This window comes from Myotis myotis, unplaced genomic scaffold (genome assembly GCF_014108235.1).
Source record: "Myotis myotis isolate mMyoMyo1 unplaced genomic scaffold, mMyoMyo1.p scaffold_m19_p_21, whole genome shotgun sequence".
Classification (NCBI taxonomy): domain Eukaryota; kingdom Metazoa; phylum Chordata; class Mammalia; order Chiroptera; family Vespertilionidae; genus Myotis; species Myotis myotis.
In genome coordinates this window covers 1,549,892-1,574,984 of record NW_023416326.1, presented here as the reverse complement: position 1 = coordinate 1,574,984, position 25,093 = coordinate 1,549,892, and the positions used below count along the sequence as shown (strand labels likewise).

The following is a 25,093-nucleotide window of genomic DNA, read 5'->3' as shown; positions in this document are numbered from 1 at the left end:
AAAAGTAGATGAAACCTGAGATTCACAATTAACTCACGACTGATGGCGTTGGCAGGCCATCCCTGGACAGATAAGTCCTTGGTTTTATCTAATAACATATACATATATGCCCAGGGTGGTTTTAAGCCCCAACACTGTTGGATGGGACCCATTAACCTGTATCTTACGGATGTGCACGAAGGCCAGCAAGAGGCAAAGCCAGGATATGTATCAGAGGAGGCGTGGCCCTAATCTTGCCCTTACCCTACATCACTGCCTCTAAAGGCAGTAGGAAACTCTGTTTTTGTTTTATATTTTTATTGATTTTAGGAAGGGAGAGGGAGAGAGAGAGAAACATCCATGATGAGAGAGAATCATTGCTCGGCTGCCTCCTGCACACCCCCCACTGGGGATCGAGCCTGCAACCTGGGGCATGTGCCCTTGACCGGGAATCCAACTGTGACCTCCTGGTTCATAGGTCGATGCTCAACCCCTGAGCCACGCCAGCCGGGCGGAAACTTTAAAAATATGTATGGGTATGGTATGGGTACACAAACAATGTCAGAAAAACATCCCTGGTTGAAAGGCAATGCGGAAGGTGAGACAGGCAATGACATTCACTGATACCCAATGGGGCCTGAAGTGGACCCGTTACCTTAACAATATTTAAACAAAACTGTTACAGAGGTGTGTTGGCCCCGTTCAGACTGGTGTACAAGGAGAACACTACTACAGAGTTTTCTAAGCAAAAGTGTTAGCATGAATGATAATTCCAACAACACTTCATTTACATTGTCATATGGTGAATATCATCCTTCAGATTAACATTGCAAATACAAGCCTTCTTACGCCTCAGTCACTGAAAAGTTGGTTTCCGATCCATGGCGTAGTTCATTTTGTTTACTAATCATCGTTAGCATGTAAATGTATATTAATTAGCCACTTAAAAACCATTAAATCATTTAATACATTTAATATGTAAAATACCGCAAAATATCTGGCTGATGAGAAATGAAATTGACACAGATGTGCCCTGGAATGCTCGGTTTTCCATTTGTTCACGGTCGTTGACTCACCCAGGTACTGAGTACCACATCCCCATGCCAAGAACCTGTTCAGTAAGACCTGGAGATGCTTTATGAAGATCCAAGAACTTTATTTTAAGTATCAAAATCACACAGAGAACTAGTTCGGCGTACAACATCCTCCTCGTCACAGACACGGGGACTTTTCTACAAAGACATTGGTACTTCAGAAACACGGGGCAGCCCACGTATCCAGAAAACACACCCGGGAACGTCATACACGGTCGACAGAATGACGCCTGTGGATATCTGAGGTTTCTCTCTGTAACTGCTCTGACACGTGTCCTTAGGGATTAAAACAAAACTTGGGAGCTGAGACTGAAAACTAAGTTCGAAAGCATTTTCACTTTAATGAACATCGTGAGTGCCCTTCATCCTAACAGGTGCTACGCAGCGTGGAGCAGCTCAGTGCTCACCTCTGCACTCATCTGTTGGCCGCCACACTCATCAGCTGTCCTCCAGTTTCATCTGCAAGTCAAGCCCAACTGTTGGAAGGAATAAAAGTTTTGTAATTGCACCCCAGGGTGCTGTCCAACTTCACCGCAAGCAGGAATGCCGAGCAAAGAGGAGAAATAACCGTGAGAAGTGTACCTGCTCTTTATTCAAAAAACAGTTTAGAATTTCCAAAAGTAATGCAAGCACTGACAATACTTAAGAATTTGAAAAAAAAAAAAAAAGAGGTATGTCGTCTCTGTATAACCTCTATTCCGTCAATATAATCTTCATTTCTATTTATATAATGGCTACAGAGGCTAAATTTAGATTCTTTGGGAATTTTTCCAATAGTCATAGACTTAAGATCAATCGATACATAGCAAGTTGATGCGTGAAGAGTAACAAAACGTAGGCTTTCTCTCTACCAAAATCTCTCATCTACCACACAAGCTAATCCTATTACTTTTGTCTTGTTAAGGCTACTTCCAAAGGAGGTGCGGAGGGCATGCTAATATTCCTGCATAAAAGGACCGTGAAGTAGAAATAGTTTGGAAGGAAATAAAGAGGCCGATCCCCCTCAGGAAACCACTGCCGACTTTACCGAGAGACTACGCTTAAGCAAGCGAAGGGCCTAAGAAAGAATTGTCCAATTTTCTAAACGGGTTAGAAAACGATTCTCACATTACCCATCATTCGCTCTAATAGCAGGTAACACTTGCCCATGACCCTATTTGAAGTCTTAGAAATGCCACCGGCTTCTGGTACATTCTCATCATTTTAAATTTGGCACGGAATCTTCGAGTCACCCCAACGCGACTTTCAAAGTCCTCCCTCTGCCCACGCTGATACGCTCCAGCTGTTAGCCGGTTGGCTGGGTTGCTCCTGCGCCTAAGGGCAAACTCATCTCAAGCCATCACCACCCTCAAACTGAACTCAGAAGCCACTCAGTAGAGCTGTGTGGTTATGGTGACTGATTATTATTAAAAAACTGGGGGGCGGGAGGAAGAGACAGAGAGACAGACACACAACTCGTTTTATTTTATTTGTTAGATTCCTCTATGAAGCGTATAGAGCCAGGCCTGGGAGTGTCTTTGCGGTGACTATGAAGGCCAAAAGAGACATCAAAACACAAACAACAAATATTCACACAAGTACGTGAGTGCCTATTTCCTTACGTAAACATAAAGCAACCTAAAAAAAAAAATTATAATAAAGTGCTGCCTGACCAGCAGGCCACACACACATAAGACCCATAACAACAAAAATAATCAAACCCCGTTATTAGCCGGCACACGCTGGCCGGCGGAAGCAACTCGAAGCAACGACAACACAGGGAAAAGGCACAGAGCATTCCATCCAGACAAGACGGTCAGAGAGCCAGGGCACCACGTCTGGCTTGTCCCCGGGGACACGGTCGAATGATCTGGAAGGAGGAAAACGCAAACTACCCAACCTACCAGTTTAGCTGTGTCTTTACTTTGCTTGCAATTGGAGAACGGAAAACGATGCCTGATATTTTATACTAGCCCTCAGCTAACGGTTCATAGGTACTCCGCTAAGATGCTTTGACACTTTAAAAGGTCGACCGAACGTGATCAGTGGGCCAAACTTCGCCCAAAAGGAAGTCACTTTAGGGAAGCACCAGGGTAAGCCCTATCTTGGCTGCTCACTCTTCTCGTGGCAATAAATGACTACGTTACTTCAAAGGACGCCAAGACCGCCACCTTCGGAGTTAGTTACATCTTGCTGGATGCAGAACCGACCCTAACCTAACATGGCATCTTAGACTGCAAAAAAAAATAGGTGGAGTGTTTCATACAAAAATAACTTCAACTCGTCTTAAAAAAAAAATCTAAGGCAAATGATTTGAATAGTGTAGTGTAAAAAATAAGCTTACTGTTATGCATTTAATAGTGTTCACTGAAGGTAACATTCTATGCATTAAACTGAGGAAAACAGCGTTCTTCCTTGTGATTCCTTTGTCAGTATGACTCTTCCCAGAGTACTTTCTTCTGTTCTTGTTTTTATACGTATAAACACAAACACTTCATCTTAGTATTCAAACTAACAATTTTTTTTTTTTTTAAATCCATAAGCCTAGGACTTCAACTGTGCTTCTTTGGACAAATATTTATTCAGACAACGAAGAATTTAAATTCTTTTGAACTATTGCAATACCTACTAAAATCTTTGGTGCATTTAAGTAAAAACGGAGCAGGTTAACAAATCTCTACACTTTATAAATTATTCCACTTACATATTGAGTGCTAACTGCTATCAGCTAAAACATTAATTTAAAACAATAAATTATGCTCATAAGATAAAAAATTCTGAATGAGGCTAAGCTTAGTTGCAAAATTCAAAAGTTAAGTACAGGTACAGAAGTAACGAATTTTAGAGTTGACGGGACATTTGTCCCAGAAACTCCCAAATAGTACAAAAGGTTAAGTGAAAAGAGGAGGCGTTTCATATTTCTTGTGCCAACTTCAAAAACTATATACATTCAGTTTGCCCAAATCTACGAGGTTTTCACCAGTTTAGTGTTTCTTAGGCTCTAATTTGGAAATTAGAGGCAGCAGATTGGAATTGTTTGCTTGTTCGTCCGCTGAGACTCTCGCTTCGTCAGAACCACCCTTCCCTGCCCAGCCTGCTGACAATGACGCGAGAACACACGGGGCCTGGCACCTGGGAGGCAGGACTGAGCCACGTGTCCTTCCCTAGAAGCCGGGACCTGCCACTCATCAATGATGGGGCGTACCTGCGTCCTTCGCCTCAGACTCCCTCTCTCCAAACTGGGAAGACGGCACGTGCAACTCGCCCTCAGAGCTCGGTCTGAAGTTTGCAGAAGATGACTTGGGAAAGCAATTTATAAACCTCTGTTCAGGCGTAGTGACCTACAATCACTACATGGATTTGTATTTCATTCTACGGAAGAGATGCATTCCGGAAAAGCTGCCTACTGTAAACCAATCCCTACCACCGAACCATGTATTTAAAGCATTAGATTACGAAAAGAACCCTAAAGTAAATACCTTCAAAATACAAAGCGTTCTTTTCCATGTGAAAATGCAACACCCCTTCTGTCCTGCTACCAAACAGAATACACCCTGTACACACACGTCTAGACCCTCTGCCTTTTTGCAAGTCCCAGTCTTCCACGCAGCTTGTACGCGAGGCCGGGCACACTGCTGGGTATGATGACTTCTTTTCCTAAGAGGAACTTTGTTAGTTCAAAGCCGTGTTGTTCTTTGTTAAAAATCCTAAGGATACGTATTCCTCAAAGCCGATCTGAAACACTAACAGGCTAACAGTACCTCACATTGTCAAGTTCAGCCATGTAAGTACCCAGATAGATTATCGTTTCCACACAAAAGGATGTGCCAAACAGGAGAATTCATACATTAATTCCATCTACCGGTCCTAGACTGACTATAACCAAATCTTAACAACTGAGGCAAAACTCAGGCTGGTTTTCTTATTTACAAGAGCTACGTGGGGTAAGTAGCCTCAATTCTCACCACTTTTTCTCCTCTTCCCACTAGGACGACACACTGTAAAGTACCTTCCTTTCTTAAGTGCTTCAGCAAACACCTGTCCCCATGAAGTGGCTAAATTTTATTAAAACTTCATTATTTTATTTGTGATTTTTTTTTTTCTCACAAGGACCAGGCCAGACATTAGTTTACATTAAAAAAGTGCTTAAAGCAATCAGGGGTGTAAACAAAACGGAAATAGCAAACTCTTCACATTGCTATTTTCCACCAGTTTACATACAGACGACAGGCCACGGGAATCAGCCCCGCCTATCGGACCCTCCCAGCAGCTCTCCTCGCAAACAGTGGCCTCGCTGAGGATGAAGCTGACCTGAAGATGCGGAAAGTGCACACCTTTAAAGGTATCTCACTGACTTGTTCCTCAGTTACCTGTACTCAGTGAGGAGTCCCTGTAACTGCCATTTCCCTTCACCAAGTGCTCACCTTCTGTCTCAGACGACAACAAAGATCCAGGAAGATTAGGCCCCAGGCTTATGGGAAAAGCAGACATAAACCTGGGTTCCATGTACACCTGTACACACACAGCGGTTCCCTGTAATGACTAGTAAACAACATTGAGAGGAGACAGACACACAGAGTATAATTTGGCACCTTTTCTAACAACGGTGTGTGGAATATCACGGTTCTGTTTCCTAGAGTTTCAGTCAGCCAGCGTCAATGAGACCAAACATCACCTGTGAATTACATTTCATTAATCGGTGAGATGAAGATCTAGGCTGTGATATGTTAATGGGAAATAAATGGCAGCTAGGACAGGTGAACTGACCTTGAACGATACTATCACGTTTTGCTTTCTACACATTATCAATTGTGTAATTTAATGCCTAGAACTGCATTTGCATTTCTTATTCATGTTCACTGAAGCATAGGCAAAAACCAATTTGGATACAGTGGGGCCTTGACTTACGAGTGTCCCGACTAACGAGTTTTTCGAGATACGAGCCGTCTCTCGGCCGATTTTTTGCTTTGAGTTGCGAGCTAAAATTTGGGTTACGAGCCAGCTTCAGATACCCCACCACTAGCTGGCGCAGCGAATGTCACAGTGAACGCCACAACATCAGCCCAGCATCACGTGTCTCACTCGTTCACTTTAATGATTTGAAATACGAGTAATTTGAGTTACGAGCTCCGTCCCGGAACGAATTAAACTCGTAAGTCAAGGCCCCACTGGAGTTATTTCCATTCTGCATTTCATTGAACACGCTACTCTGACACGCGTTAGCTTTCTGGCTTTTTGCCAAAAGACCAAAGGAGAAAGATAACCTAAAATTATCAGGTAACCAGACTAAGAAACAATACAGACACACCCAAGACTTCCTTATAAATACAAATCCCTAATACCAATTTCCGGAAACCTGGAGGAAATAACGAATCTCTGTTAGGATAAGGGAAGGGTTGCGATTATCAGTAAACTCTCGCAAATTCTTTCCTAAAGCCTACATGGTCCTTAAGCTTGTTCGGAAGAGGGGGAAGGGAGAGAGGAGGAATGAGACTAAAGAATAAAATGTCCACTGATGATTCAAAAAATCAAAACATAATGTCAACAGCTAATAATTTTGAAAAGTTTGAGATTCCATTAAAATTAGCGCTAAATAATCCTTTAAAATCATAAAAATGTTCACTTCAAATACCTCAGTATGTGTCCAGATATTCACATGTTCAGTAAACAGAGATGCGTATTTTTTCTTGATTTGCGACGGCTCTGAGTACTTGAAAATGAAAAAAAATCGCAGCCCTACCCGTTGAAAAGCCACCTGCACCAGGCGGCCGGCACGCGAGCATCCAAGAAACCCGTGGACCGCGTGGACGCCCTCACGCGTGATGCTCCGCGTCCGGCAGGTTCTGCACGGCCGTGGCGCTATCGAGGCCCAGCAGCGTCCCGAGGTAGGACTGTTCCCGGGGGTCCAGCATCTGCTCGGGCCGGACGGGGTGAACTATATTTGCGGGCTGGGGGGTCAGGGTGTATTTTTCCAGAAAAGCTAAGTCGGCTGCCCGCGGGTAGTCGGCTGCCGGTGGCTGTGGCGACAGGATGTCGTGCGAAGACGGTGGGAGGGGGGTGCTGTGCTGCCCCAGGTCGCTCGGGGCGTCGGGCATCTGCACGGGAACCAGCGTCACGGGCACGCACACCTCGGCAGACACGTCCTGTAGCATCGCCTTGGCCTCCGTCGGATACGCTTTGGGCTGGTCCGCGTACTGTTTTGTCTCTGCCGGGAAGATCTTGTCGTCGGACGAGTATTCCCCGGGCAAGGCCACGAGCTTCTCCTCGGAAGCGCTCAGGGCGTCGTCGGGGGACTTGATGCCATGCACGTGGTCCGTGTGGTACTTGAGCTTGTCTTTCCGCTTGAACGTGGCGTTACAGTACTGACAGTAGAAAGGCCGGGCGTCCGAATGAATGACCAGGTGCTTGGTCAAGGTTTTCTTAATTCTGAAGGACTGATTGCAGATCTGACACTTGTATGGCTTTTCACCTGCATGAACAAACATCAAGTGTCAAATGCACTGGCTGGATAAGACAATGGTTTTAAGTAGCCAATTTCCATGCGGATTCTTACAAGAACTTAATAAAATAATGCAATAATGTTATGTGCTGTCACAACGCAGTCAGCTGGTAAAACAGGGAAAGACTTGGGTTTGAATTCTGGCTGTGCCCCTTACTAGACAACCCTTGAGCAAGCGTCCCAATTCTCAGTCGTCAGCCCCGGCCATTGTCATTACAGCTGGCATTCACTCTCCTTTGTTCTCACAGTGGCCTCTGTGTACCCCCCGAATGGGGCTTCTTCATCTGGAGGGAGGTGTGATTTTGCTTGTCACAGCAGCACTGGGTCAGTCATAAATTCTATCCTGTAATTCTTGCCTATTGAAATCACCCAAATCCGGTTATTTCCCCCATTCTGGTTTTTATGAACGCAATTATCGTTCTTTTCCAGAACAGCCGCATGACAACACTCAAACTCAATATAAAACAAAGCGGCTGGCTCTAACCGGTGTGGCTCAGTGGATAGAGCGTCGGCCTGCGGACTGAAGGGTCCCAGGTTTGATTCCGGTCAAGGGCATGTACCTTGGTCACGGGCACATCCCCACTGGGGGGTGTGCAGGAGGCAGCTGATGGATGTTGCTCTCTCATCGATGTTTCTGATTCTCTATCCCTCTCCCTTCCTCTCTGTAAAAAATCAATAAAATATATTTTAAAAAAAAACAAAGCGGCTGAAAATGCATAAATGTGCCTCTTTCTCAAAGAAGAAGAGGAAGAGCACGAAAAACTCCTCACTGATATGAGACGTCAGACACAGACATCCACGGAGGAGTCCAGCAGAGCCGATGTTTCACAACAGGCAGCAGCGCCCGGGGAAGAGGAGGATGAAGAACGTGGCCCCTTCCGGAAAGCAGCAAAGCCAGCCGTTCTCCTCGCCCGCCTGTGAGTGACAGCTGACGCGGAGGAGAAGGACACGGGGGCACTTGCGGGCGAGGCAATGAGGCCACATTCGAATTACTTTTTCAAAGACAAGAAAATAACTGATTCAGAGTTCGCAGATACAGAGGAGCCATAAACAAGCAGACAAGAGGAGAGGAGAGCCACGCTGAGTCCATTCCCGACGGGAAAGGTCTTCCCCTAACTGTACAGAAGGACGTTCACAGCATTAAAGCTTCTGTCAGCGAGAAGGGGAGACCGGAATTCAGCTCATCGGTAACGTCAACCTTTACGTAATGAGTACCAGTCTTAATGGGGGAAAAACAAAGCAATTTAACCGAGAACAACAAAGTTTAAATGCCTCTATTTTACTCCTGAATACTACACAGAGGTGTATATATATATATAAACTACCCATTAAGTTTTACCTGAATGCGTCCGAAAATGCATTTCGAGACTTGATTTGCCTTTAAAAAATTTCTTACAGACATCGCATTGATGAAAGGTGGCTTTATATCTAAGAAAATAAAAAGGGTAGAGTTTTTTTCAGCGTCATTTCAATAAGTCATACACCACAAATCGAAGTACAATGGTGTCAAAGACAAGCACCTGTGAGACCAAGTTGGGCGCTGAAGTGGCCACTGTCTTCGTGGAATACATACCATTTGACTTGAAAGAACAAAAGACAACCTACAGTTACAGACGTGAATATTCTGGTAGGTACTTCCTCAAAAATTAAATGAAGTGAGCCTGTCACTTCAAGGGGGAAAAACTGACAATACCGGTTGCTGATAAAATTGGAGCTTTCAAACTAATGTAAGACTTTGGGGAAACTTGCATTTGCCCTTGATCTTGGCAGGGTTCCAGCACTCCATTCTGGGACGCTGGCGGAAGTATTAGCCAACGTGACTTGTTGATCCGTCCCGTGAAATACACTGACACTGGAAAATCTGTAACTCAGTGAGCCCCTATTTCCAAATGACGAACGCAGGATACGACAGTGTCATGTAGGTAACACACCCATTCAAAGTGCAAGGCCGACCAAGAGATTCCAGGCATCAGAGGATAAACCCCATGCATCTTGTTCAGGTCCCCCCTAGCTCCTACCCTTACGAAGCTACCACTTGCTGAGTTTCAGTGTGGCTGTCACGAATAACACCCACAATTACCTAAGAAAAAGGCTACTGTAACACTCCTCTGTTAACCAACCGTGTATCTGAGGGAGGCTAGGTTTTCTTCATTTCCTTCAACCAAAATAACACCCGTGACAGCAGATAGGACAATCCAGCTCTGAGGCCGTGAAAGGGATTTGCAAGAATGTACACCACCCCACTCTCTTGATAGTTTTGTTCTGTGAAGGACTTATCTTTCACACAAGTGCTATTTATGTGAGCATGGGATGGCCGTCTCATTACTAAATGAACTAATAAGAACTTACGTTTTTCTCATCTTAATTTCTAAGGATTCATGTAATGTATCTCACCTATAATTCAGCATCTATGTTGTAAGCACATAAACAAAGGCTCCCAAGGCACTGACCCATTGTAAGGGTACAGAGGGGTTGAGGCTCTGGAGCGGTGAGCGTGCGGCCCGTCTTCCACCCACGCACACGGGCTGCTGAGGCTCTGGCTTCCTTCTCCGCATGGCATCGGGGGTATTTGCACGGCCCAGCCCTTCAGAGCCTGCTGGCACCTCGTGAGCCCAGAGTAAAACGACCCCTCTGAACACACTGATGCAATGAGTGGGTCGCTGAACAAGGTCAGCGAAGGTCAGCGAAGGGAGCGCCAAACCAATGCATGAAAATGAGCAAAGGATGCAGTCGCCTGCCTAGTGGTCCGCAGACCCGTCTCCAGCTCCTGCCGTTATAGACGCTGTGGGCAGCACGCTCAGGACTTGTCACTAGGCGTCCGGGCACCTTGGACCACGCCTGCTACTTCGCACTTGCTCCAAATACCGCGTCCAAGAGCATAAACTCATTCAACGTTTTACACTCGACAACTCAGTTAAGCTCGGCTGTCTAAACTGTACTAAAAGGTGGATGCTCCGGACCATGCACGCCTCCTTCAAATGAAATGCCATGTTCAGTGCTTAGGATGGTTACAAAGATTTAAGTTCCGACTGCACACATTCCCGGTAACGGCTGTCTCAGTAAGTGTAACACACAGGCAGTGCCAGGCACGAGAGCCACAGCAACCAACACACACGAATCCCCCAAGGAGCCGAGCTTTTGTGTGAGTCATCAAGTTCAATGTCCACCCCCCAGCCTCTGAACAACTTGGTACTGATGCCTTGCTCAGCCCCCACAGGTCTGCAGAGAAGCTACGGCAGTGAGAGAGCCGGTTAGCCAATATCCCCAACCAAACAGCAGCAACTGAGACACCTTGTGAGTCCCCCCAACCCAGGCTGATCGGACGCGGCGCTGAGGAGAAACTACCTGTCCACTTACTTCTGCCACACCTTCTCTCCGAGGTGCACGCTCTTGTAATGAACAGTGAGATGATCCCTGCGGCCAAAACATTTTCCGCATTCTTCACACTGATGAGCCTTTTCACCTTAAAGACCCAAATATCTGATTATAATATGCACTTCAGTTTCCCCCCAGAAAAAAATTACCAAACAGGAAAATAACACGGGGAGATACAGACCAGGAAAGTAAAGCCACCCTCAGCTGAGGGTGTAACGATCTGAAATTGATCGGCATGATTAAGGTACACTTTAAACAAAAAAATAGGGTTTCAAAAATTCACCGTGACATGAACTTGAACACCCAGGTACAATCATTTCTCTTCAAGCTTCCATGTTCTAACTTCCTTCATCTCCAATCAAATGATAAATATTATCCTGGCATCTCCCTTTAGGGCAGCGGTTCTCAACCTGTGGGTCGCAACCCCTTTGGGGGCAGAAAGACCCTTTCACAGGGGTCGCCTAAGACCATCGGAAAACACATGTATAATTACATATTGGTTTTGTGATTAATCACTATGCTTTAATTATGTTCAATTTGTAACCATGAAAATACATCCTGCCTATCAGATATGTACATGACGATTCACAACAGTAGCAACATTACAGTGATGAATTAGCCACGAAAATAGTTTTATGGTTGGGGGTCCCCACAACATGAGGAACTGTATTAAAGGGTCGCAGCATTAGGAAGGTTGAGAACCACTGCTTTAGGGAGTCGTGGGCAGCCATCGCTGCATAATCCACACGATGTGCACAATGCTAATGTTGAGCATTTGATTAAAACAATTTTAAAATATAGTTTGTAGTCACTAAAGACAACCAAGTAATTAAAGTTACAGTGGAAAAAAAATGGGTCATAAAATGATGTCCCTTTCAAATGCTTCTTAAAAAAGGTAGTTGGGACCAGGGTTCAAAGGAGTGGCCTACAGAGACCCAATCATTGGACTAATAGCCAGCGTTAATTAGCATTGAATAGCATGTACTTTTCAGGTGCGTGTTACAGAAAGACTTCGGAACAGCTTGGCCAAAGACACCTCACCTGAATGTATCTTTTTGTGCTTCGTCAGGTGGTCGTGGCGAATAAATGTTTTCCCACACTCGTCGCACTCGTACCTCTTGTCATCGTGATGGACTCGCAAGTGAAGTCTACAGGGGAACAGAGTTCAAGAGCACGGGAGGCGGTGACTCCGGGGGAACAACGAGGGTGACTCCACGCGGGGGGAGCGGCTGTCTGCTCCCAGCCTCATCCCGTCCCGGCTCCCTTTCTAGGTCTGAGCCCTTCCTGCTCTGACTACCCGACTCCAGGCTTCCTGCTTCCCCACCTCTTCAAACGAGCACTCAGCTCCGCCCAGGCTCCCACCCCGGCCGGACGACACTCGCCCCTGACCTTTCAGATCCTCCAGCTACTTCACTAGACCCAGCACGCGCTGGACTCGTATCCCTCTGGCCAGTGAGGTCTCCGAGCAGCCAGAGGAGAGAATCCAGAAGGACTGGCAGCAGGCGGGTAGGTGCCCAAGGGACAGACTCGTATGGTGGCCAGCGACAGCCAGTAATTAAAGGGACCCTTTCGGAGCACTGGCAGTGCTGATAAAGTGACAGTTGAGAACTGAGTGGATGTCTAAGTCATCAGCTTTCTGACAATTACATTTTACTGCTGTTCTTCATATCTAACCAGACAAAATATGGCTCATTTCGTAGTTACCCAAGGACAGATTATAAAAGGTTTAAATTCTTAAAACTGGTTTAACTGGAATTATTTTTATCCTCACCGTCCTCCAACTATGTCTGTCCCAGAGAAACGAATAGCTTTCTCATTCAAGTCGCCCAAACATGCTTACTCTACTGTCACTAAAACTGTAAACTGACTGAATTCCTGCAAAGGGAAGCATTCTGTTTAAACTTGGAGGTAAATAGCAAAGCCTTAAGGTTAACATCCTTCAGAGAATTAATTAAAAGTAAAAATTGTACACGTATCCCCCAGTACACAGTCACCTATTCATTCAGAAAAAAAAGCAACTTTTCAGAAACTGCAAATGTGGTCAAGGATTCAGTTGCAGAAATAATTACATGAACTTCAAATAATGAAGACTTTCAAAAACTGAGAATCCTGGAGTTTTCCATTTTGCCGTATTTTCATACCGAACTATTCTTGGACAATCGAGAGTGAAGAAATACACTAAGTTCTGAACACCAGAGTTATAATGAATTTTGATTCAAAGAAAAGTAATGAAATAAATCTTTAAACGATGATAATTCCGACAGTAAAGCATCCGGCAGGTCTGGTGATGAGGAAACGTTTAAAAATATTTTATCGCACAGAATGAAGACGACATTGGAAGTTGTAGGGGGAAGTCTACACGCTTTTGCACACCTTTGCTTGTGACAAGTACTGAGAAGTGTTTTCATCCAACACACAGCTAAGCCACCGGTAAGGAAACGGACGGAAACGAAGACGCAACTCTCACTCCCGTACCAGGAAGACAAGGGCCGGCTCACCTGTAGGAGCTGCCGTGGCGGAAGCGCTGCCCACAGATGCTGCAGAGATGAGGCTTCTCCCCGCTGTGGATCCTCATGTGCTCCTTCAGCGTGGTTCTACGTTAAACACACGTTTAAACGAAAGGTTTACTGAACGCCAACGTGCACACGAAACAGACGCCCGCAGGCTCACCGGAAACGTGTCCAAGCCAACACTCTTCTTCTAGGACCAGTCTCCCCTGCACACAGTGGTCTCTCTCCTCTGACAAAACCAAAAGGGACAAAATCTGAACGTTGGGCCCCTTTGCCACTGGTTTGCTCATGGCTGAACTATCTATCTATCTATCTGTCTGTCTTACACAAAACCTGGAGAGGAATAAAGAGAAGATACGTAATTGAGACTGCTGAGTTGTTTTCCCATCTGCCTGGAAGATCAAACCCATAAGCCAGGATGTCCGCCGGGATCAGGCCCGGGGCTCAGTGCTTTCAGTAGTCAGAACGCATCCACCCTGCACTGCGCGCTGGGAGGGGGGTGCCCGCAGCCATGGCCCGAGTGGGGGGCGGAAGAATCCAATGACCTCCCTTCTCAAGCACCTTTACCCCATGCCCCCTTTTCTGCCTCTCCTTCCCGCAGGCTCCAGGGGGACCCCCTGCTGCTAGCCCTTGTGCCTTCTGTGGGTTCCATGATGTCAACTAGGCTCTCCATCCCTCCGATGCCTCCTTCGGTCCGAGACCTCAGTCAGGTACTGCTGACCCACTGGCTTTCTAGCTATAAACCTGTGTTGTTCTTGTTACCTTTCTCCTCGGTCTCTGCAGCTTACTGTCTTTAAGATAAATAAATAAGTGAATAAATGTTAATGTATGTCCAGTGGGGTTCCAGAAAAAGGCAGAATGGTACCTACATTACATTCACCATCTAAACTCACAAATCCTGGCTTTACATCATCGTCTAGAGCAGCGGTTCTCAACCTGTGGGTCGCGACCCCTTTGGTGGCCGAATGACCCTCTCACAGGGGTCTCCTAAGACCATCCTGCATATCAGATATTTCCATGACGACTCATCACAGTAGCAACATGACAGTGATGAAGTCGCCACGGAAATAATGGTATGGTTGGGTCACCACATGAGGAGCTGTATGTAAAGGGCCGGAAGGTTGAGAACCGCTGGTCTACAGCATTTTACATAATTTGTGTTTTACCTCTAACCCTGACGTTAGAGCATAACTCACGCACGCTGTGTCTTGCGTGTCTCTAGTCCTCACACACGACAGGTCTCATTTCCACACGCCGGCACCAGGACGCCCCTGCGTGTGGGGGCCCCTCACCTCTCTCGCACGGACTTCCCGCAGATGAAGCAGGTCCACTTTCTCTTCCCGCCGTGCGTGCACTCTATGTGGCGCTTCAGGTTCCCCGTGTCATTGAACTGGCGGCCGCAGATGTCGCACGGAAAGGGACCTGAAGGGGAAGAGCAGAGTAAGTCCAGGTCGAGGAGGAGAAACTGAGGTCAGCTTCCCCGGTGTGTGTGAGACCAGAGCGGCTGCGGGCGACCAGGGAACCGACTACCCGTGATGGGCATCTGAAGGGGAGGGCAGCCCGGAGGGATCTGACGCCCTCTCCAGCCAGCGTGTCGGCACTGAGTTCACCTGTGGGGCAGCCGGCTGGGGTCAGGGACCCGCCTACTGGTGTGGGGAGCCCCACACACATTTGGTGGCCAGAGGCTTCAGAAATGAAGGGTTTTGTGTGAACAGCGAAGGAGACTCAGGGGAGGAGGAAGACACAGTGGGTACGAACTGGGTTCCCCCTCCACGGGAGACTGGGCTTTCCCCCTCACAGTATGTGACAAATGGATGCCCACTCTCACAAGTGCATATGTCACGACACAATGCAATCATTTATTTATAGTTTTCTCTTCTCTTCCTAGAAGGCAGATTTATAGTCTTGTCTATATTCCTGGAATTGAAGACCCCTCAATTCCCAACGGAAGCTGTTTTTCCCGGAACTAACACCTAAAGAAACTTCTCACATGCAACACGCAGTCATGAACGTGCCTTCAACCACGGTTCTTACATTACACATATCGTAATAGTATGGAACCCATGCAACAGTAATTACAAAACCTGTTTCCATATGACGGCATCTTAGATGTGCTGAGATGAAATACTATGCTAGAACAACTTACTAAATGCAGAGAAGTCTAAGCAAAAAAAACAAAAATAAGCCCCCAGCAGACACTAGTGCTATATACGAGAATTGCAAAGCTGAAGTATTCCTGACCACACAATGGAGGCTTCAAAGTATTGGGAGATAGATGGTCAATCTCTCTTCCCAGACAAAATATCTCCCTACTTCCAAAAGCGTTTTAAGTCCTTCAAACATTTTAGTCCATGAAATAACTGTACGACCCTAGGTCACCATGGTCACCCACCTCTAGAATATGTATTTGTCAATTTCCATCTTGAATGTGGTATCGAGAAATGTCATGTTCCAGATGAAGTTAAAATCGGTGAGATGACTACCTCCTAATTTTGAACAATATATTTTTATTAGTATAGTTCAAAGCTACACTGGTTTCCGTCAAGTCCTGTGACACTGGTTCGGATTGTGCCTTGAAAGTCTCTGCTATTAATCCCAGCTATAAAACAAGAGTTGGGATTTGGACCATTTTACAGTGTCCCCCATGACCAAAAGTCAGATCATCCCCATGCCTACGACTCTGCATTTATTCTTAAATAAATGTAACTTAATTTGTTTTAACCTTTTGTCCAGTAGTTTTCTTTTTACATTTTTATTTTCTACTGTATTTATCACCCCTACCAGCTTCACATTAGCTACACGTTTCCTGAGCACGAGGCACGTGTTTGCATCCAAGTCGTCAATGGGAACGCTGAACAGGAAAAGCTCTCCGCCTGGCATGACAATAACTCATCTCGGGGGTTAACTATGGTGACTGCGCCTCACCGCACGACCAGCAGGCCACAGTCTCCACACGCACTGGGGAGAGAATTCACCCAACACGATACTGAATTCCAAGCAGACGAAGTCTATTGCCCTCCCTGAAAAATGAGTTTTTTTCCAACACAAAGAAGCCGTAACCCAACCACTCCCAAAGCTATCCAACTGTCAACGGTGAGTAAATGCCATTTAGAACCACGGAAAGATCTGCCACCGAAACAATCAACAAACAGACGTATTTCCTGGTCTCCAGGAACTGCAGGACACGCAGCTCCCCGCCCGATCCACACGACTCTTCCTCCTCCTCCCCCTCCTCGCTGTGTGACTGCGGCAGGTCCCCGCACGCTGTGGTCACCAACCGCAGCCACTGCTTCTGGAAGGAGCCATCTGCTCACCCAGATGGAACTTTTCCTGATGCTTTAACCGGGCGAACCGTGACTTGAAATGCTCTTCGCAGTAGGTGCACTTGAAGGGCTTGTCCTGGGAGTGCAGGATCATGTGTTCCTCCAAGTGAGGCCTCCGAGTGAAATATTTCTTGCAAATCTAAAAGAACGTGCACACAAGATGTAAGGGGACCCGAATTGGAAATTAAAATACAAATCTCGTGATGAGGAAGAAACCCACAAATTCAAGTAGATTAAAAAAAAATAATAATGTGCTGACAGTGCTGCTCCGGGGCCTAAAAAGGCCTCTAGTTTTGGCCGAGGCTTCTTGGATCCTAGCCGCCATGCCAGAAGGAAGCTCAAGTAGCCCCACCAAGAGACCAAAGCAGAGAAGACGCCCAACACCGAGTTGCCAGCGCTGTGAGTGAGCCACTTTGGAAGTGCCCCAGACCAGACCAGATCAGACCACCCACTGGCTGCAAAGGACTGAGTGACGCCAGCTAAAACCACGTGGAACAGAAGAAGCACCTTGCGAAGTCCGGCCCCAGAAAATGGTGAGAGACGATAAAATGACTGTTTAAGGCCACTAGGCCTTGAGGTGGCTTGTTATGTAGCAACAGATAATCAGAAATGGAGGGGAAGTTCTAACATTTGATATGCACGGGCGATAGTGGTGTCACAGTTTACACACACAACTTCAAGTTCAAGGCATGGTGATCACAGTAAAATAAAGCCAGGACTATATCTGTCAGGTTCATCACCAGCCTTAATTTGTCAAACGTAGGATGTCATAGCTAAAAGGCAGGTCTAAAAGGCAGCTACACTAAGTTTGTGTTACATGCAAGTCTGATTACTTTCCCCAAAGGTACCATGACATTTAGCTTTGTTTTCTAATACAAATGAAAAGCTATTACCTCACATTTCCAACTTTCACTCTTTGTCTTCCTAATGGAAATAAACTCTTGTGCATTTTCAGGATGAAATCTGGAAGAGAAAAAGAAAAGGATGATTAAGAAAAGACTGTATTAGTTAAATCAACATTCCATATAACCTGTGGACAGTGATTACAAAAATCAAACAGATTCCTTTCTTACAGAGAATGACACATGAGTATGTTAAGAATATACATGTCACTTCATGAAGTGAATGCATATGCCTAAATTTATGCAGATGTTGTAAAAAAGTCTAAACAGACGTTAAATACATTCAGGGACCTAGCTATTCAGAGATAATCTTCAAGGTGATTCACTTAATTTCTGTGGGTTTTTTTGTCCAGATTTCAGTAAATTTAACATCTTATGAGTTAAATATTCTCTCTCACAAATTCTTTATCAACTAAAGACAAAGTTGAGCATGAGGAATAAGCCTCCTAGGGTTCTAAAACCCTCCCTGGAGTTCTAAAACCGTATTATTTTGAAAACAACCTTGCCCAAACCCAAGGCAGAAAACAAGATAACTAAACGCTGTATCTGAAATGTCTACAGACAAAGGAGCACGTTTCGTCAAAAACCTTCATCTCAACAGCCTGAACAAAAAATGTCAACAAACCAACACTCGCTGCTCTTAACCAGTTTACAGTCCGCAAAACACGAAGCCATGACGGCACTGGGGACAAGCCCCCCTCCGCCGACGCAGCCGGCGACCTGCGTGTTTCAGCCGGAGGGCGCGGTGAGTGCGTGGCGGAAGCGCGGCCGTACTTGCCTCTTCACGTGCTTGGCGAGCGTCTTCCTGCTGGCGTGGAGCTTATGACAGTAAGGACACTTGTGCTCCTTCTTATGAAAGTCGGTGTCGCTGCTGTGCTTCTTCCTGTGAACAGTCAGGTTATACTTTGTCGAATAGCGCTGGTGACAAATATCACACTCAAAGGGCTTCTCACCTGTGTGCACACGTGTGTGGCTCTCGTATTTCCCTAGGAAGAGAGAGACGGCAACGTTAAACTCCGTGCCTTCACCGCAGTGACTAGAATTTGATGGTGGGGGGGAAAAAACAACCTCATGATTCATAGCCTAGTTAATACACAGACCCACACCCACACCCACACCTAAAGGAAGTTTACCTAAACTTGTAACTTTGATCAACCTCAGCGACTTATTGTTCTGAGCTTACTGCTCAAGACGCCTTCCCTCGAAAACCTGGGCCACCCCTCCCGTGTTCGAGGGATGAGTCTGATCCACGCCTTTATGACTCTTCGACATCACAAGGAGCGGGCAGGTTTTACCAAACCAGAAGGAAGCTCGCTGCGCTTTAGATCAGCGCTCCACACATCCTGGGGCCGTGAGGAGGGCTGGGGGTGGAGGGAAGGGACAGACGCAGTAGAAGATGCCAAAGTGCGTTCACACTCGCTGGCTTGTCAGAGACACGCAACTACACCAGATTCATGACTAACAGGAGCAGCTCGCATTCCTCCAACACCTTCTCCATGTCATCCGCTGTAAGCAATTCCATCCTCATGGTCACCCCAGGAGAAGGTGCCGTCAGCATCTCCCCCACTCTACATACAAAGGGCAGAAGGTGAAGGAACTTGCCCAAGAGCTGGATTCAAAAATGCAGGCGGTGGGACATCCCCCACAGCCCATGCTTTTTTAACTGGGATGTTATAATATCAACTGCCATCTCTAAGTTCTGGGGGAGAGAACACAGCCCCAATGAGGCTAAGGGGGGAGGAGGGTGTGGGATGAGAGGGAGGGGTAACGTAAAATACACTCCGAAAGGTAGGCTGGAAATAGGCCTGCAATGCGACCAATTTATTCCCACAATTACCTGCGCTGCCCTTGGATTAAAAAGCTGCCAAAAGCTAATATATCAGGACCTTCATCTTGAAAAGTATTTTCCCAAATGATGTGCAGGGAACTTTCATCTCTTGGGGCAGTGAAAGAAGTACACCCCAAAAGTGTCTTGTGATAAAATTACTGCAGGAAATGCCAGGTTATGTAAAGTGAACAGGTTTCTTCGCAGGGCCTTGGACAGGTAACACAGGGGGAATGACAGCACCGGCCTCCCAACCTAACGTCCACGGAGAACTCCTCTCGGAAGCACCTCACAGTCCGAGGTCTGCGTGCTGGGCTCGCAAGGCCGTTTGTGACCTGACTCCCTGCTCACTCCTCTCGAGTCAAATTAGGTCAAATGAAGGCAGAATACGGGAGGCACGAGTGAAGAATCCAAAGCCTAAGAAATAAAATCTATTGGAAAGATGACATGTTCCCGGGTCTCTCCATGCAGAGATGGCGTTCTCCCCCCTGCACCCCGCACAGCATTCGTGGAGAGCTCTGCAGGAGCGACTATTCACCCTGAGGCAGCTAGTTCACCTGTATGTCTGTGCTCTTCCCACTGGGTTACTCAGGAAACGTTGTATTATTCGTGTTTGTACAGAGCCGCACAGTAAAAATCGAGATAAATGATTAAACTGGGCTGTCAAAAGTATTCTCCTTTGGAGTGACGAATATTCAGAGGCATGATAAAAAGCAAAAGGATGTTAGCGCGGCTGTGCCAACAGTATACTGTCGCCTATTTGGAGAGGAAATGATTACCAGTCCCTTATAAAGCCAATTTCCACCTATAACCAGTCACATGAGTACCTCAACCCTGCCAGACACAGGGGGAGAGATTAAAACTGAGTAATTTTACGAAGTCAGGTTGCACTCACATGTTCCTTTTACCGTTTTATGTGGTAGACTACATTTCACAATTTCACAACTTTGAATTATATGGAAAATATCAATTGTTGCAGTTTAGAAGTCCACATTAGAAAAGTTCATATAAGAGGCCTTCAAAACTTACTGTACTAGCAAATATGAGATATCTTAAATACTCACTGGCATAACTTTAACTCAAGCTGACAGACCACATTTCCTACAGAGACTTTTCTAATAAGGGAAAAGGTGATGTATTCATTATTACAACAACCAAAGAATCTACTAACTAGGGCACTTCCTAAAGGCTCGTCCGACAAAATTAAATTGCAATCAGTACAGCTTTACGCTCAACTATATAACAGTCTAGTCCAAAACCTACTGACTAAACAATGCCCAACACTGGAAAAGTGATGTTTCTAACTCACATGTTACCAAGTCCAAGAGGAAAAGGTAAATGCATTATTGGATTAAATCTAATATGACCTAATCCAATTTTCTATCATGACTCAAAAATAGCACTTATCTATGAAATCGAATTAGCATATAAATCAAATCTCTACATGCACCATAACTGATGCTCTGGAGATTCTCAAACCAAACACACGAACCAGTCACCTGCCGCCTGCTGTCAGGACACGAGGAAGAGACAGTAAAGCCTTATGAATGCATAATTCCTGAATCACGACAAATTCAAACAAACAGGATAAAATATGTACTGGGAACCAAGCACCCACCCCAGTGAAGTATTCTTTTTAAAATTGACTTTCCAGCCCTAACCGGTGTGGCCCAGCGGATAGCGCGTCGGCCTGCGGACTGAAGGGTCCCAGGTTCGATTCCGGTCAAGGGCATGTACCTTGGTTGCAGGCACATCTCCAGTAGGGGGTGTGCAGGAGGCAGCTGATCGATGTTTCTCTCTCGTCGATGTTTCTAACTCTCTAACCCTCTCCCTTCCTCTCTGTAAAAAATCAATAAAATGTATATTAAAAAATAATAATAATAAAATTGACTTTCCAAGTCCAGTTTTTAGTCATGGCCTTCAAAACACCCCTGAAAACGAAGTTATTAGAGACAGAAGTGCGACAGGCTCTCTCTTCTTACCTATCCGGTCGAAGGTTTTATCGCATATGGGGCACTGCAGGGTTTTTTTGTTATTTATCTGAATGATCACGGGAGATAACCCGTCCTGAATACTTCCTGCAGAATCGCCGGTCTCAGGTTCTTCTTCCTCCTCCTCCTCCTCCTCCTCCTCCTCTTCCTCCTCCTCCTCCTCTTCCTCCTCCGCACCATTCGGCTCCTTGTCACTTGGCTCTTCGGTGTCCGAGAACTCATCCGACATCTCCTCTAGCTCATCTTCCTCGGCGTTCCCTTCGCTCCCCGGATCCTCGGAATCGTTCCTATCGGGCTTCCCCTTCTCGAAACGATCTCGGTTCAAGCTGTCTGACCCGTCGCCACCTTCTCGTTTGTCATCGCCGGCGGCGGCGGCGGCGTCTTCGAACTTCACGGGGCACCTCCGGTTCCTCTTGGACCTCCTGGCGGAAAACCCTCTGTCCAGCATGTTTAGCCCATGTTTTTTCCCTAAGAAGAGGGACCTGTGCGTCTTGGCCAAATGGTTCTCTAAGGACTTCTTGTAACAAAAGTGTCTGCTGCAGAAGGTGCACCGATGGTCATCCGACAGCCGCCCCCCGGTCAACCCGCTCAGCGACTCCTCCGGGGGCGGCTGCTCGAGGCGCTGGGGCTGGAACGGGGGGTGGTGGACGTCTTCGCTGTTGAGCAGCTTGACCGCATCGATGATGTCCAGGAACTTGGCGGCCTCGAGGACCAGGGGGATCTCGTACTGGGACACGAAGAACTCGGCCGTGTAGAGGAACTCCAGCAGGTGCCGGAAGACCGAGTGCGGCACGTGGTCCAGGATGACCACGTCCGTGCTGGGGTTCTTGCTCAGGCACGCGTGGAAGTAGCTGCTGCCCACGGCCACCACCACCTTGTGGGCGCTGAACTCCTTCCCTTCCACGATGATGAGCAGGTCGCAGAAGGACGGCTGCTTCTGCCGGTCGGCGTTCAGGTAGGCGAGCAGGTTCCGGCGGTACTGCCAGGAGCTCAGGAGCTTCCTCTGATCGGGGGCGGCGGCGGCGGGAGGAGGCGGCGGCGGCGGCGGCGGCGGTGGCGGGGACGGGGGCAGGTCCCGGTAGCAGCGGAGAGCCTCCGGGGCGGCTGGTCTCCGGGCGGCGCGGGGGGCGTAGGTCAGCGGGTCCCGCGCCCCGGCGGCAGCGACATGCCCCTCGGGGGGATCGCGGTGACAGCCCAGGCGGATCTTGTCGTCAAGGCTGAGAGTCGCCTTTCTCCTCTTCTTCATTGCAGGGCGACGGTTTCGGGGCGAGAAACTTCATGAAGTGGCTGGAGGGAGGTAGCAAGGGGGGAAATAAATAAAATAAAATAAAAAACTAGATTGTCTTGGGTATCGGCTACCGGAGGGGCGTGCCCGAGGGCTTCGTGAGCTGCAAAATAAGGGGGGAAAAGCGTTAGATGGCAAACCCAAGCCCCTCGCCCCACCCGACGTCACCCGAAAGGACGGCCAGGTCGCAGCGTCCACTCCCTCGGGGCTGAGACCTCAGGGCGGGGAGCCCCGCGGGCCGCGTCCGGGGAGACAACCCACAAAGGACCCGCGGGGGAAGCCCGTTCGCACCCCGAGGGCCCGCCGCGCGCACGGGGCGCGGGGCAGGAGGGGCGCCCGCGACCCCCGAGCGAGGGGGCAGGTGGGCGCGGGGCTGGTGACAATAAGGCCTGCGCCGCCGCGGCACCAAGTCCCCCCGATCACACGCTGTTGTGGGGCGCGTAAGGCTCCCCACTTTGGAGAATCAGCGCGCCCCGCGGCCGACACCGCCCCGCGGAGGCGCCACCCCCGGAGCGCGCGGCGCAGGACGAGCGGGGTCAACCTCCGGGACGACCCCGTCAGCACCGGCGCCTTCGCAGGCCCAGCCCCGGCGGGGACGGCGCGCTCGCCGGCGGCCAACCCGTTCCCGTCCCCACCCCGGGGTCCTCGGGCCAGCGCCCCGTAGAGCCCTTACCGGGAACCCGGGGCTGCCCCGCTGGCTGCCGGCCGCCGCGCTCCACTCCCGGCGCGCTCGCTCCAGCGCCGACCCACTTCCGGGTTCAGCCCCCCTCCTCCCTCGGCGTCGGCCCCACCGACCACGTCACTGCGCGCGCCGCCGCCCAGCCTCCCGGCTTCCCAGCGCGCGGCCCGGCGCCGGCCACTGCGCATGTGCGCGCGCCCAGCTGTGCGCAGTCTCCGTAAGCCCTCCCCGCCCGCCCGGGGAGTCCGGAAAGTGCGCATGTTCCGTAAACCTCCCCGCCCGCCTGGGGAGTCCGGCAGTGCGCATGCTCCGTAAGCCCTCCCCGCCCGCCTGGGGAGTCCAGCAGTGCGCATGCTCCGTAAACCTTCCAGGCCCGCCCTGGGAACCTAGCAATAACCCAAATCTGTGCTCCGGGTTTTCGGGGCGATTTGCCGGCTTGCAGGGATTGAACCCCTCAAAACCCCGCAGGGAGCCTTGTTGGGAAAGGGAAGCGGGCCGGACGGATGGGAACTGGGGAGCCATGGGCAGGGCCGCTGGAGCACCAAGGATCGCACCTCCCTGTGTGCAGCCACCCACGGAGCCGGTCCCCAAACTCTGCGTCCGAGGAACCCACGTGGACGGCGTTTCCTTCTTTTTCTTGAGTCAAAGAGCTAACGCGGCTGCTCCTGAAATTATTCTTTAAATTCTTACTGTGCACAGAAGACACGGGGAAGTGTCCGTATAAATATAATACAAGCCGGGAGGGCAGGAAGGGGAGCCAAAACCAGAGAAAAGTGATGTGCTCTCTCTGAAATATGTCTTTATTAAACACACCGTCAGGGATATTCTTTCAGAAGATATTCAATAGGTGCGTGTGCATGTGATCTGACTTTATCTTCCAGTTAAAAAAAAAATGAAGAGTTTTGAAGCTCTTTTACTTGCCCAACATTTAAAGTCATATTTACTTATAATAGACTCAAACTCAGAGCAACTTTCCGGGACCCAGAGGAAACGAATAGCGACAGAGGTACATTAGTGCAGGTCATAAAACATCGGCACATCAAAACGTTTTAGATAAAAGCACATTTGAATATCGCAAGCCTGCCTGCAGTGCAGCAACAGCCTAAATGTTTATGGGTAAACTTTTTTTTTTCCACTGGGGGGTGCAGTTGGTCAGCATATCCAGATTTCCACAGCTCCTTTCGTAAGTATACTTCATAAATAAATAATAACAAAGAGGTGATTATTTCCAAGACACTGTAGGATGTGGAGCAGAAAGAAAAAGGGGGGGGGGGGAGAGAGAGGGAGGAAAGGGAGGGAGGGAGGAAGGGAGACAGAGAGAGAGAGAGAGAGAGAGAGAGAGAGAGAGAGGGAGGGCCTCCTCTATTTCAGTGTTCTTTTCTGAGCCCTGGGTCTGTTGGCCAGGCTTCTCTCTGTCGTCCCATCTCCTTACATTTGCTTCCTACATCATGCCCAGGGGTTTTCATTAGCGAAAGGAAGAGGGACACGTACACCCCTTCCACTTTTCCTGGAAGAGGTTCCAAGATTTCTTTTTTTAAGTCGTTGGGGGGGGGGGGGGAAGCACAAAAGAAAAATAAAATTCCATGACACACGAGGATCCGATGAAATGCAAAATTCAGCGCCTGTCAAGTTCCAAGTGCCTATGGCTGCTC

At 48.0% G+C, this 25,093-nt stretch overlaps 1 protein-coding gene across 11 annotated transcripts; it reads right to left on the bottom strand.

The window, feature by feature from the left end:
* Positions 1–937: 937 nt before the first annotated feature.
* On the bottom strand, positions 938–23,577 carry ZBTB41 (zinc finger and BTB domain containing 41). 11 transcript variants are annotated; one of them, XM_036354583.1, is made up of 15 exons: positions 23,436–23,577; positions 21,469–22,865; positions 18,440–18,647; positions 17,653–17,722; positions 16,751–16,898; positions 14,729–14,858; positions 13,597–13,665; positions 13,425–13,520; positions 11,968–12,074; positions 10,909–11,014; positions 9,072–9,131; positions 8,891–8,979; positions 6,685–7,521; positions 3,397–5,727; positions 938–1,549 (listed from the first exon to the last, which is right to left on the bottom strand). In XM_036354583.1, exons 2-13 carry the CDS (start codon positions 22,721–22,723, stop codon positions 6,866–6,868), a joined length of 2,994 nt encoding a protein of 997 aa, XP_036210476.1. In that variant the 5' UTR covers positions 22,724–22,865; positions 23,436–23,577; the 3' UTR covers positions 938–1,549; positions 3,397–5,727; positions 6,685–6,865. The 11 variants fall into 11 exon arrangements, with proteins under 11 accessions (XP_036210476.1, XP_036210475.1, XP_036210474.1 ...); XM_036354582.1 differs by having other exon boundaries at positions 938–3,516; positions 4,532–5,727; XM_036354581.1 differs by having other exon boundaries at positions 938–4,709; positions 5,645–5,727.
* Between the last annotated feature and the right edge of the window lie 1,516 nt (positions 23,578–25,093).